This window comes from Miscanthus floridulus, chromosome 3 (genome assembly GCF_019320115.1).
Source record: "Miscanthus floridulus cultivar M001 chromosome 3, ASM1932011v1, whole genome shotgun sequence".
NCBI lineage: Eukaryota > Viridiplantae > Streptophyta > Magnoliopsida > Poales > Poaceae > Miscanthus > Miscanthus floridulus.
This window is the reverse complement of record NC_089582.1, coordinates 113,244,658-113,259,017: the sequence shown is the minus strand read 5'-3', so window position 1 is coordinate 113,259,017 and position 14,360 is coordinate 113,244,658. Positions and strand designations below refer to the sequence as shown.

The window sequence follows — 14,360 nt, the reverse complement described above, 5'->3', positions numbered from 1 at the left end:
GTAACTGCTACGAACTTTTAGTACTAATAACACGAGCAGCAACAATAAACTAAATATAGAGATATTCTCTCCGAACCCGTATAAACGTTATGTCCTCCTACCATATCATCATGTCAGATGCGCAACTTGAAACACCGACCATTGACGTGCATTTGGGATACTACAATCAATTGCGCAACAGCACACCGCTTTCGCTGCAGAGGATCCCGGGGCTTTGCGGCCTCTTTCAGCCTCCAAAGAGCCCGCGCACCCAGGTTGCGTCCTGATCCCTTGCTCTTATCCTATCCTCCTGCCTCCTGCGTTTCTCTTCTCTCTCTTTCCCCTCTCTCATTCTCTCATACCAACTTGTTGAGCTCCTGTCCCTGTTCTTGGACGGCACATTTATCCAGTCCACCCGAGATTTGCTCAATTTACTCCACACACACTGGCAACAAGCGGACCGTCGAATCTCGCGGCTCAGGCGACATGTCGACGGCGGTGGCGGAGGTGCGGCCGCCCTACGGGTTCCCCGGATCCGGCAAGGGGAGCGGCGGCGGGCACGGGAAGGAGGCGGACGTGGCGGCGGTCGGGAAGAGGAGGAGCGACGGCTTCTTCATAGAGGAGGAGGCGGAGGAAGAGGTGCTGACCGATACCTCGTCGATCGGCGCGCCGTCACCGTCGGGCTCGTCGATCGGTGAGAACTCCTCGTCGGAGGCCGGCGGGGACGACGGGGAGGAGGAGGTCGAGAGCAAGCTCAAGGAGGGCGATGCGCTCGGTTGCTTGGATGCGCTCGAGGACTCGTTGCCCATCAAGTGAGTTCATAAAGCTTTCGGTTTTCTTTACCCTTCTTGGATCGCTCATGCTATTTTGCTTGCTTTTGCAAAATGGGACCTTTTTAATTGAAAAGGAGATGTTTTTCTGGGGGCCTAGCAACATTGCTATGCAGTCCATGGATTTCCCCCTCTTTTATTTACAACAGCGAGCCGAGGAAAAAGATGGTAGCTTTCACGCAAAATCGCCTCAAATTGCGCATGGTGTTAACTCGAGACTTTTAATTTGGTTGATTGATCAGGAAGGGCCTCTCGAGCTTCTACTCCGGCAAGTCCAAGTCGTTCACCAGCCTCGCCGAGGCCACGTCGACGGTGGCGGCGGCCAAGGAACTGCTGGCCAAGCCGGAGAACCCCTTCAACAAGCGCCGCCGCATCCTGGCCAACTGGTCCAGGCGAGCCTCCTGCAGCTCGCTGGCCACGGCCACCTACCTGCCTCCGCTGCTGGGCCCCGACCACGCCGTCGCCGAGGGGGACGAGGGCGAGGAGGACGACTCTGACGACGACGTGGAATACAGCCAGCTGCCGCACCGCGGCAAGAACGTGAGGGACGCGCCGGCATTGCCACTGCCTCCCACTAGGCTCGGCGGTGTTGGCATGCAGAGGAGGAATGGCCTTGGGAGCTTCAGATCTCCTAGGTCCTTCTCACTGTCTGATCTCCACAATAGCAGCAGCACTGATGGTAGTGATTAGCAGCCGCAGATTTGCTTCCCAGCTTTGGCCTAGCCGCTTGGCCATAGAGATGTAGTAGCCACTTATTATATGGTTCCGGTGTATAAGATCCATGTTTGTTGTGTTCATCCTCCTGGCTTTCTTTGACCTACTCGGAAGAAGTGCATCGACGAACCTACAGCCTGTTCGTTTGTTGTTGAAAACCATTGTAAATTTTCAGCCGGAACAGTATTTTTCTTTCACACAAACTAAACAGCAGTATTTCTTCATGAACCAGCAACGATACGAATCAGCCAACTGAACAGGCTGCTAACAACCTAGGGTATCTGCTCTGTTTGCTTGGCTGATAGCCGTGGTGTTTGCTGAATTACGGTGAGAGAAAAATACTGTTCGTATGATTGAAAAAATATGACTTATAAGCCAAGCGAAGGTGATCATTAACAAATGATGATCATGGTGGTTGGCTGCCTTTGATTAATTTGCTGCTGTGGTGTGATTTGGTCGATGAGGTATCCCATGATTGCACTATGCCACAGGCTGATTGGGATTGCCAATTGGCCGTGGGCAGTGCTATACTGCTATGCTTTGGTGAGATGAAGCGGCCAATGAGTGAGGATCAAAGTCTGATCTGATCACAACGACGACAGCCACTTTGCAGCTACCAGTAGTATAGGCCTTGTTTAGATCACCTCTAAAATAAGTTTTTTCACTCTTTTTTCATCACATTAATTTTTGGACACATGTATGGAGTATTAAATATAGATAAAAAAAATAACTAATTGCATAGTTTGGTTGTAAATCACAAGACGAATCTTTTGAGCCTAGTTAATCTATGATCGGACAAAGTTTGTCAAATATTTGTTTTTGGAAAAGCAGCGGATGCATCCATCCACTGGATCCATCCCTGTTTCCTTCATTCCGCGTGGTGCGGCGTGCGTGGATCGACAACAATGTGGAAAGGCTCCTATAATCTCGAGGCAAACGCCCCCTGGTTTCGCCAAACATGGGGAGAACAGCAACGAGTTGCCACATAAACTAATCCAAAGTCGCTGCCAAAAATAGCGTGGAGTTCCTTTGCTTCGTTTTGGTGGGTGATCTCCTGCTCGGTGCGTGAATCAACATCTTTCTTGACGGCTCTGCCACATTGATTTCATACACAAATGATCTGGTCCGCGCGTGATTGCTCAGCGGAGAATTGTTTTTTTTTAAGTTCCCCTGGCGAGTAGTTTTGAGTCAGAGTGAGAACAGACAAGGGGTGGTAATTGAGGGATCCTAGGCTGGTTATTAATCCTTATTTTTTTGCTCTTCGATTGATGCCCTAATCCTTACACTTGCATCTCCAATGTGAGCAAATGTCATAATTATAGTACTTTATAATACTAGGTTTGGTGTTGGGGAAGGAAAGAGAGTGTGGGGCCGGAGGATGACTGTGCATGTGCAATGTGATCTTATCCTGTTGCACAGTTGGCACTGAAAAATATTCCGCGTTCGTACGATGGATTAGCTAGCTAGGTTACTCACTCTGTTCCTAAATAACTATCGTTGTTGGTATGCGTGCCACAAATTTATCTTGATTTTTAAAAAATACGTGCAACATTTATATCTTAAAATAAATTTATTAAAAAACTAGATTCAAAAAATCTTTCTAATGATACTAATTATGTATCATAAATATATATTTAGTTAAATTTAGTTTCTCGAGAAACGAAAACGATATATATTTAAGAATAGAGGAGTATGCTTTGCTTGGACATTTTAATGCCTGGTACTTGGGGGCCTGTCTTTCCAACCTGGGGATTGGAAAGTTAGGTCAGCTCCAGCCTCCTTCAATATAAAAAGTTACGTTGATAACAAACGGATATATATCCTAAATTTCGACGTTCTAGTTGGAACACCACTCGGGTGTGTTAGCCTCAACAGACTCAAGAACCGAATAATGACAATTTTGATACAGTTAGAATGTCCAGTGTTCTCGACCGAAACTTCCGATCTAACGTGGATGGAGGAAGTCTTTAAGAAAAAAGAAAGAAAGATGATGTTAGCTTGAAGGCTTTCGTGGATTTCGATTCAAAATGGGTCAGGATCTCTTACCCTATAAATAAGGTGGGGGCCAAAACTATTCGAGGCCATTATATTATTCATTTGATGAATATATCAATCATCTATTTTCTTTAGCATTTTTCCTCCGCTAAACTTTCCCAACCTCTAGTATTGTTTGTTTCTCACGTGTCTATTATGTATAAGAGGCGGTCCTAATTAACCTATTGAGCCTAGGGCAATCGACATACATTTTTGCATGATTCCTCCGAAGCAGTGGCGAAGCGTACTTAAATTTTAGAGGAGGTAAAACCTACTGTGCCATTGTCTGATGTCTCCATAACGCCACCACCCATCGATGATTTTACCATGCTCAATGTCCCTAAAATAGGTAGTAGGGCTCCTGCCCTTTTCTCCATTGCTATTGTTGTTCGTTTCTCCTCTGGATTGCGTTGGTGAGGGCTGCACATGAGATGCCCAGTGTGCCCTTTCTGCGAGATACATTGTCACATCAATACTCCTTTTTGGTGACTCCGTTGTGGACAAAAATATTTTGTTTATGTTTCTACATACTAAGGTACCATTTGGTCAGGGGCGGATAAGGGGCGGGGGGGGGGGGGGGCTTCAGCTGGTGCATCAATGGAAATATAGAGAGGGTGAGGGAGAAGAAGAGGTGGAGCAAAGAAGAAAAATGGAGAGAGAGAGAAATAAGAAGAGACCAGCCCTCCCTTTCCATCATGTTCTGCATCCGCCACTGCATTTGGTAATCATGAAATTTTAAGAATCCGGATAAAAAGAAACTCAAAATCCTAGAATCTCACCCAAACAAACCAGGATTTTAGGGGATTTACACAAACATGCACAGAATCCAAGAAACTTCAGAGAATACTTCTATCCAGAATTCGGATTTTATAATCCCAGGCCATGTTTAGTTACGAGCAGAATCGGCGCCGCCAAACTTTCAGGTTCCTGTAGCGCACTGTAGCGTTTTGTTTGTATTGGGTAATAATTGTCCAATCGTTGACTAATTAGGCTCAAAACGTTCGTCTCGCAAAGTACAACCAAACTGTGTAATTAATTTTTGATTTCGTCAACATTTAGTACTCCATACATGTACCGCAAATTTGATGTGACGGGAAATCTTCTTTTTGCATAGTGCCAAAGTTTGATTTGGTGGGAACTAAACATGGCCCCATCCAAACGGGACCTAAACCGGTCACATGGCAGCATGTCTGCACTTGGAAATTCGTCAGAGGAAGAAGTTGAGCAGTTAATGTGTGAACGGCGATAAGATGATGTTACTATTATGTTACGGGTAACACATGAGGTGTAGACACGCACATGAGGTGTTCAGGGTGCTCTTGGGACGAAACACGCTGTCACGTTGGTTGCTCTTTCCTCCTCGTTTAGTTGTTGACTTGTTTGGTTGGCTTGAAAGTGGACTCCATGATATATAATCTTGCACCAAAGCATGCAGCTGCTGACACCTGCTAGCACGCCCAGGCCCAGCCCGCTTCATCAGCTTGTAAGGCAACGACAGACGTGTTCCTGGGCGGGTTGCAGGCCGCAGCTCGGGCCGAGCCCGCCCAAAATTTTCTTTTCTTCTACTGCTACTCACTGCAGCCCACTAATAGCCAGGTACCGCCCACGAAGGGCTTGGCTCCACGTCCTCGCCTGACGCGCCTCCACCGCCTCAGTTCTCCGCCGCAGGCGCCGAAGCCGCCCTGACCGTGCCCCTCCGCTCTGCCTCCATTGTGGAGCGGGCGCAGCGGCGCGCTGGTGCCCCTCAGGCCTGGCCGCATCGGCTAGCTGGCGCTGGACAGTGGCCGCGCAGTGCCGAGCAGATCCACCCGCTCCTGCAAGCCACCTGATCCACGGCAGGCGCCGTCCAGAATCGCACGGCCGCTGCCCGCTGGTGCCTGGTGCCCATCTGGCCGTATCTCTTGGCCTCTCGCTCCTTGCTGCACAATTCTGCAGTGAGTCGTTGTGAGTTGATTTCTGATTTTTCGCCACTATCTATCATCCCATATGTAGCTATAATAATATGTGTACCTTGTGTCCAGCTCGTCTATGCATGCTGATAAAAACCTATCCAATCACAACAACCTATTCAATCGCACGGCTGTTGTTCTTGCGCATCCCATTATCATGTTGCAGCCGTATACAACATATGTATAGTGTATTTGATCCTGCCTGCATCATATCCGCACAACTAGGCCAGTTCACGGTTTAGAAACCGAGAGATTTTGATAATTGACGTTACAATTCGCGAGTCTTTTGAGATTTGACACTCATATCACAATGACACGGTAAACCTGAGTCATTGGCATGTGGGTCAGGATGTCAAATCTTGAAATTGAATGTCAATTTTAGAAATTTCTCTTTAGAAACCAACCCACATCAAACCGTATTTTTTCATACACGGGTTGTCCCCCCCCCCCCCCCCCCCCCCCCCCCCCCCCCCCTCTAAGACAAACCAACTAAATCCGTCTCCAGTTCAAGACCTGACAAATCATGCAATACTTCTGTGTTCTGTCTAATCCTCAATCGTCGACTCGTCGTACTGTATTGCCTACCGCTTCATCGGTGTGTTCTTATTGGCCTTGTTAGTTGTTACTGAAGCCTTAAAAATGGGAAGTGCTCGTGCAAGGAGGTGAATGAGATGCAGGCTGTTCACAATCTTGGGAGGATCAGATGGAGGCTGAGGCCCATGCGCCATGCTTTCCATGATCAGGCTGGGGAACAGGAGCCTGTTCACAATCTGGGGGAGGATCAGATGTGGCACCTGGGCACCGTGGCGGCTCTAGCATGACTTTTTTAATCCTTTTTTTTTTACTACTAGTAGAACACTGCCACGCCACGGAGGCAGAAGCACAGCAGGTGGCCAGGTCTAGCTAGCCTCGTCGGTCCCTTTGCCGGCGACGAGGACGCATCAGGTGTGCGCACCCCTTCTCTTCCATTCCTGTGTGCGAAACCGCGCACCCCGAACCCTAACTCGAGCTATTTGTGTATCTGTATTTGGGTCTGTTCTAAGTACAAGTGTATACATGTTGTTAACACTGGATTTTGGTCGATTCTGGAAGATGACAGGTAGACCCACATGCGGGAAGAAGGGTGTTCGGCAAACAAAACAAGCGGTTGGCTAAATGCTTGTGCGGTCGGTTACTCTAGAAGGCGGTAACTCCATTCGGGAAAACAGAAGATGGCAGGCAAGACCGATCGGAAAGATGAGAGTTGTAATAATAAAGGAATCTATAAGTTTAGGGTAAGGAATCGTAAGTTTCCAAGTTTATTTAGAAGTTCCTTTGTAAATCGTAGTCCTCTAGGACTCACATTTTGTCTAGGGTATAAATATTGACCCTCGACCATTGTAAAAGGGGTTCACAACCAAATCAATACAACCGGCCCCGTGCCAACTTTCGAGTCCTCTTGTCGTGTCGTCGAGTTCTTCGAGAGGAATCATCGATCCGTCGACCTCCGTAAGTTCCGACAAACTTGTTATCATGTTTAGTATCATGCGGTGGATTTAGACGTGATGCAAGTAGTCTTGTTTGTTTTCAATGGTCGTGCGGCGGATCTTTGCTTGATAATCAAGAAGTCTTTGCTTATGCTTTGTGTATGAGTAGATACCGTGCGGCAGGCGTTTATTCAATATGCTTAGTGAAAGCAAGATAGTTATCGGCTCTTTTAGATATGGCAAATCTAAATAGATTCATTAAGTTATCCAGTGTTGCATGTTACGGAACATTTTATATATATATATTTGTAACACACTTTTGCCCAATCTAGATTGATATTGTTCGGCCTTCTCTCTCTTGTGGTTTTATTCGTGTTTCAACGATCATTGCTTTTTTCATAATATCTTTGCAACTAGATAGTGTGCTCATAATGGCCGAATTATTTTAATCTAGGTTGTCACATGTCGCGGGTTCATGCATGTTAATCATGTTTAAGCTTTAACAAAACCAGGTGTCGTGCGGCAGATGCAGGTTTTGGATTAGTTTAATCGTTTTTATTTGCACGTTCCTTCTTCATGGACTCCAATTCGGCTGGACTGCCGAGTTTGGTTATGCGTTAACTCATAATTAATTTCACTTGTTCAAATATGTCTTCCCATGCATGTGTATTCGGCGCTCAGGTTTCCACGTGCATTCATCTTACGATTAGCCGAAACGGTTTATGAACTCACTGGCAGACAGCTCTCTATAGTTGTATGTCGTTGTAAGTGGCTTCAGGGCCGTATATGTGGAACTGTCTGGTATTACCCGACATGTTCCGGTTTGACATTTAATTGTTTTATCCCTTGTTAGTTTTCAGGTCAAACTGACTGGCACGCTTCCGGATAACGAAACACCCGGGAACCCAATTGAAGCTACGCTTTTCGGCTTGCTGTGTGTGAGGCACAGTGCGTCACATTTTATGTCAACATACTTTTTGGCACGCCCGGTGGGACCCATCTGCTAGTTTAAGATGGCATCTGAGATCAACAATGATCATGTTCTGGATGTAAGTATGATAGAATTGCCAGATAATTATAAGGATTTAGTGCTACAAGCATGTGAGCAATACCAACGGAAATGCTTGATGTCTTTTTCCAAAAACAAGAGCAATAAAGTATTTCAAAAGCAATCAATGCCAAGGGTTCTTCTTCCGCATCAAACTGATTACACTGAAGAGGAGGATGCTCAGAAGATGGCAACCCTGGTCTATAAAGCTATGGGAGAAACCATGACAAATCATCACACAACTTTTCTGAATACCTTTCGGGCAATCATGATCGGTACTTTTGGTCCAATGGTTGATAAATATTTCGAAGAAAATGTTGGACCACTTAGTGGGCCGACGCTTTTCAATGTTCCAAAGCATCAAGAGAAGCCTGTTGGAAAAGAAGTAGCGTCGCCTTCAAATATAGGTGGATTGACTCACACTAAAAAGCAATCACATCCCACCTATGGCCAAGTAACATTTGGTACCACGGGAGAAGTGCCACCTTCAGCTTATAGAGTTTCTCCAGCATCAAACAGATTGCAGAAGAATATGTATGGAGATGGGTATCAAGAATTTACTGATTACAGTGCTATCAATGCTGTGCCAAATCCAGGGTATAGAAGTGTTTCAGGATTGCCTTCTGGAGTGCAAGTACAAGGAAATCAGGATCTAGGCATTGATGTTTTGATGCACAGGATGGCTGATATGATGCAAAATCAGTTCGGCTTGAAGCCAAAGAATCAATCCTATTCATACAAGTCTCCTTATCCAGAATGGTACAACAGAGTGGCGTTGCCTCCAAGGGTGAAGCCTCCAACAGATTTGACCAAGTTTTCTGGTCAAGATGATACTAATACCATAGAGCACGTCAGTCGGTACTTAATGCAGCTTGGAGAAGCTGCTTCAGATGAAGCTTGGAGAATTCGATATTTTCCTTTGTCTCTTACAGGACCAGCTTTCACATGGTTCACGTCTCTACCAGCTCATTCCATTGGTACGTGGGCAGAACTAGAGCAGAAGTTTCATTCATATTTCTATACGGGTACTAATGAGAAGAAGTTGGTTGATCTCATGAGTCTGAGGATGAGAACAAATGAGACACCATTGGAGTATCTTCGCAGATTTAGGGAGACCAAGAATATGTGTTATTCTCTAAATTTACCAGATGATCAATTACCTGGAATAGCTATAGCAGGAATGTTGCCGAATATCAGGGAGAAGTTGTTCGGTTTAGAGTTTGATGATCTTGGCCAACTTGCACAGCGTTTAGCAGCTATGAGTAATCAAGCCCAAGGATTTAGGAGAGATAATCGCTTTCAGAAGAACAATGCCACTAATGAGGTGTATCAAGGCTTTTTGGATGAAGCGACTGAGTATATTGATGAAGATGAGATAGCTGCAGCTGAGTTAAATTGGGCAAAGGAACCCACCCAAGTTAGTCAACACTGGTTGAAACAACAAAAGGGAACCTATGATTTTGATGTTACTAAAGCAGACAGACTTTTTGCATTGTTGATAAAGGAAGGACGCATCAAGTTGCCAGAAGGACATCCTATGTTACGTCCTGAAGGAGTGAAAGACAAAAAGTATTGTGGCTTTCATAACACTAATTCTCACTCTATCAATGATTGCCGAGTGTTCAGAATACGAATCCAGAAAGCTATCCAAGAGGGACACTTGAGGTTTGATGGCAAGATGAAAATTGATGATCAGCCTTTTCCACAAAATATGATTTCTTTCTCTGTGAATATGGTCTCTGCCAATGATCTCAAAGGTAAAGGCAAGGTGAAAGTGTTGACTTCTGATAGAGCAAAGGAGAGTGGTGCTGTTGACCCGGATCGGCAAGTCACCAGTAAAGAGTTGCAGCAACGAGTTCGGTTTCAGAGTAGCCGAACCGAGAAAGGTCAAACTTCCAAACCCAGAATTACATCACGTATTTTGCTAAACAAGTGGCAGAGGGAACAAGAGAAGGAATACTGTAAGAAATAATGGTTTATGGAAGAATGCCGGAGGTATGAGGAAGAAGTATACCGAAGGGAGCAAGAAGAATACATGACAGAACAGGAGCAGTCTCATTGGGGTTGTTCGTTCTTTAGGCATTATTAGAATGAAGGCTTGAGGTTGCCTGCAAGAAATAATTGTCCGGAGTGTAGTGCTCAGTACTCCGAGTATAGGCAATCTCGAGTCAACCGCCGTCCCATCTATGAAAGACTTGGAACGAAGGTTCCTGAAGATGATCGGCGCTTAAAAATAGATGACTTTGAGAATCAGCAAAGGAAAAGAGTTGCAGGTTCAGGTTGGATGCATGATAGAGTGCATGATGAAGAAGCTGACTTCTATAAATACGTATGGCAAAAAGGACAGTGGTGTCCTCCAGGCCTGAGGAAAAGCCAGAAAAGAAGAGTGCAACAGTTGAGGAATATGGAGTTGGAACTGGAAGTTACCGAAACAAAGCAAATATGGCGTCCTAAAAAGAAGCCTGATGGATGTGGTCCTTCGGCTAATGCTTGCATGGCTTTCTTCCTCCCATCAGAGTTTATAGCTCCCGAAAGCCAAGATGTCCAAGAAGAGGTGTACTCTGATTTTGATGAAAGTGAATGTCAGGATTTGATGGCTCAGCTTGTATTAACACAGCAAGCTGTTTTTGACAAACCAATCAAGAATCGTCACTTGAGACCACTCTATTTAAAAGGATATGTCAATGGCAAGCCTTTGACCAAGATGTTTGTTGATGGAGGGACTGTTATCAATATCATGCCTTATACTACCTTCAGGAAACTTGGGATGACTAATGAAGAATTGTTGAAAACTGACATGGTGCTTAGGGACTTTGCTGGCAATCCTTCTGATACCCGAGGTGCTATCCATGTCGAGTTGACTATTGGGTCAAAAACTCTGATTACCACCTTTTTTGTCATTGATGGCAAGGGGGCATATAGTCTACTCTTGGGCAGAGATTGGATCCATGCTAATTGTTGTATTCCTTCAACTATGCATCAAATTCTCATTCAATGGATTGGAGATGATGTTGAAGTTGTACATGCTGATAATTCGGTGAGTGTTGCTGCCACAGAATCTACCTATTGGGAGTATGAGGGCATCGATTGTTTCTCTGGAAAAGTGTGGAAAGAAGGTCCTGTAAATGTTTTCAGCGAAGGCCAACAGCCGATCCAAGCAGTCGGCTCTCATAGCAATTTTTAATGGGAAATCCCGTCGATGGCAATAAAGGAAAGTTGAGACGTGGTTTTATGTCGGCTGATAAATTGGAAGAAATTAATGTTGGTGATAGATCTAAGCCAAGGCCGATGTATATTAGTGCAAAGTTAGACCCAGAATATAAATCAAAGTTGATAGATTTGTTGAAAGAGTTTAAAGATTGTTTGCTTGGGATTACACGGAAATGCCTGGATTGGATCGTTCCATTGTTGAGCATCGATTACCCATTAAACCTGGATTTCGTTCTTATAAACAACCTCCAAGGAAGATATACAAAGAGGAAGTATTGGCCGATGTGAAGAAGGAGGTTGAAAGGTTAATAGAAGCAAACTTCATTCGGCCATGCAAGTATGCAGAGTGGATTTCAAATATAGTACCGGTATACAAGAAAAATGGAAAAATGAGAGTTTGCATAGATTTCAGAAATCTTAATAAGGCTACTCCCATGGATGGTTACCCAATGCCAGTTGCCGATTTGCTGGTAGATGCAGCAGTAGGTTATGAAGTCATTAGTTTTATGGATGGTAATGCTGGCTATAACCAAATTTTTATGGCAATAGAAGATATTTCAAAAACAGCTTTCAGATGTCCTGGTCATATTGGTTTGTTTGAATGGATAGTCATGACGTTTGGGTTAAAGAATGCTGGTGCAACTTATCAAAGAGCTATGAATTATATTTTTCACGAGCTGATCGGCAAGATTGTAGAAATCTACATCGATGATGTAGTAGTCAAATCTAGAGATCATGAAAGACATTTAGCCGATTTAAGAAAGACTCTGGAGTGCACAAGAAAGCATGGCTTGAAGATGAATCCAAACAAATATGCCTTTGGAGTTTCGGCTGGTGAGTTTTTGGGATTTTTAGTTCATAAAGGAGGAATTAAAGTTGGGAAAAAGAGCATGGAAGCAATAGACAAAGTTGTGCCGCCAACTAATCTCACGGAATTACAATCATTGTTAGGCAAAATCAACTTTGTAAGAAGATTCATATCCAATCTATCAGAGAGAGTTTTACCCTTTTCTCCTTTATTAAAGCTCAAGAAGGATAAAAAATTTGTATGGGGTGACATACAACAAAAGGCTTTTGATGAGATCAAGCAATATATGAAGGCACCACCTGTGCTGGTACCTCCACAACTTGACAAGCCTTTTAAGTTGTATGTGGCGGCCGATAGCCTAATGATAGGATCGGCCCTTATGCAAGAGTTTGAAGGAAAAGAAAGAGTCATAGCTTATCTTAGCCGAAAGCTGTTAGACCTGGAAACAAGGTATTCGGCTGCAGAAAAACTTTGCTTATGTGTATATTACTCATGTACCAAATCTCGGCACTATTTGTTGAATTCCGAATGCATGGTGGTTTCTAGTTTTGATGTAATCAAACATATGCTATCAATGCCGATTTTGAATGGAAGAATTGGCAAATGGATTTTAGCGTTGTCGGAATTTAATTTAAGATATGAATCGGCAAAGGCGGTAAAGGGTCAAATTATTGCCGATTTTATTACCCAACATCAGGATCTTTCTGTTGAGGCGATAAGCATTGTGCCTTGCCTTGTTCTTCGATGGATCATCTTGTAGCAAAGGTGGTGGTGCTGGTATTCTTTTGATTTCCCCATAAGGAAAAGCTTTTGAGTATGCAGTTCCTATTGAATTTCATGTTACTAACAACCAGGCAGAGTATGAAGCATTGCTTAGAGGGCTTCAGCTTCTTATAGAAGTAAAGGCCATTGCTGTTGAAATCTTTGGGAATTCTGAGTTGGTGATTAATCAACTGAATGATCAGTATGAATGCAAGAACAATGTGTTAAGAGAATATTATGAAGAGTGCAGAGAACTTTTGAAGAATTTTCTAATGGTGACCTTGCATCATATCCCTAGAGAGTACAACGAAGAAGCAAATAAGTTAGCTCAAGCTGCTTCTGGATATCGAGAGAGTCGGGAAGTTTTTGCTATGGAGGAAGATGTTTTAAATACTGATCCAGTAGATGGTGATTGGAGATGCGAAGTTACCAATTATCTGAAAAATCCATCTCAAAAGGTTTCCCGAAAACTCAGGTACAAAGCTCTCAAATTTGTGTTTTTTGATGATCAGTTATATTACAAGTCCATCGATGGAGTATTGCTCAAATGTTTGAGTCAAGAAGAGGCCAAGAAAGTGATGTATGAGGTTCACGAAGGATTGTGTGGTGCACATCAGTCAGCTTATCGGATGAAGTGGATAATTAGGAGAACTGGTTATTTTTGGCCAACTATGTTGGAAGATTGTTTTGAATATTACAAAGGGTGTCACAATTGTCAAAAATTCGGCAATATTCAAAAAGTTCCAGCGTCTGCTATGAATCCTATAATCAAGCCTTGGCCGTTCAGAGGATGGGGTATAGATTTAATTGGTCAGATCAATCCTCCTTCTATTAAGGGACACAAGTTTGTACTCTTGGCCGTGGATTATTTCACCAAGTGGGTTGAAGCTATCCCGTTGAAGAAGGTAACGTCAGAGAATATGATCAGTTTTGTTAAGGAACATATAATTCACAGATTCGGGATTCCTCAAACTGTAACAACTGATCAAGGAACTCAGTTTACTTCTTCAGAATTCTGTGATTTTGCCAAAGATATGGGGATTAAGTTGTATAATTCTTCTCCTTATTACGCACAAGCTAATGGACAGGCAGAAGCATCAAATAAGATTATGATTAAAATCATTCAGAAGAAGATTGATGAAAAACCAAGGAGATGGCACTTGGTTCTTAGTGAAGCACTGTGGGCTTACCGAATGGCTTGTCATGGATCCACTCAAACGTCTCCCTATGAACTGGTTTATGGGCATCATGCCGTACTACCATGGGAATTACGGTCAGATTCAAGGCGAGTTGTGTTACAGAAAGAATTGGCAGAAGAAGACTATAAGAATCTGATGATGGATGAATTGGAAGATTTACATTTGATTCGTCTCAAGGCATTAGAAAATATTGAGAAAAATAAAATGCGCGTTGCCAAGTATTATAACAAAAGGGTTAGGCTGAAGCAATTCACAGAAGGAGATTTGGTTTGGAAAACTATATTGCCAGTTGGAACAAAGGATAGAGCGTTCGGCAAATGGTCTCCAAATTGGGAAGGTCCTTTCCGAATTGTAGAATGTG

The 14,360-nt window shown here is 43.9% G+C and overlaps 1 protein-coding gene and 1 long non-coding RNA gene across 2 annotated transcripts; both read left to right on the top strand.

The window, feature by feature from the left end:
• Window positions 1-259: 259 nt before the first annotated feature.
• On the top strand, window positions 260-1,606 carry LOC136546544 (protein OXIDATIVE STRESS 3 LIKE 5-like). Its single transcript, XM_066538521.1, has 2 exons — window positions 260-791; window positions 1,052-1,606. The coding sequence occupies exons 1-2, from the start codon at window positions 466-468 to the stop codon at window positions 1,497-1,499; spliced, it is 774 nt and encodes a 257-aa protein (XP_066394618.1). The 5' UTR covers window positions 260-465; the 3' UTR covers window positions 1,500-1,606.
• A 3,626-nt stretch (window positions 1,607-5,232) lies between these two features.
• On the top strand, window positions 5,233-6,943 carry LOC136546543 (uncharacterized). Its single transcript, XR_010781395.1, has 3 exons — window positions 5,233-5,501; window positions 6,126-6,451; window positions 6,599-6,943. It is a non-coding gene; the product is annotated as an uncharacterized lncRNA (long non-coding RNA).
• The last annotated feature ends 7,417 nt before the right edge of the window (window positions 6,944-14,360 follow it).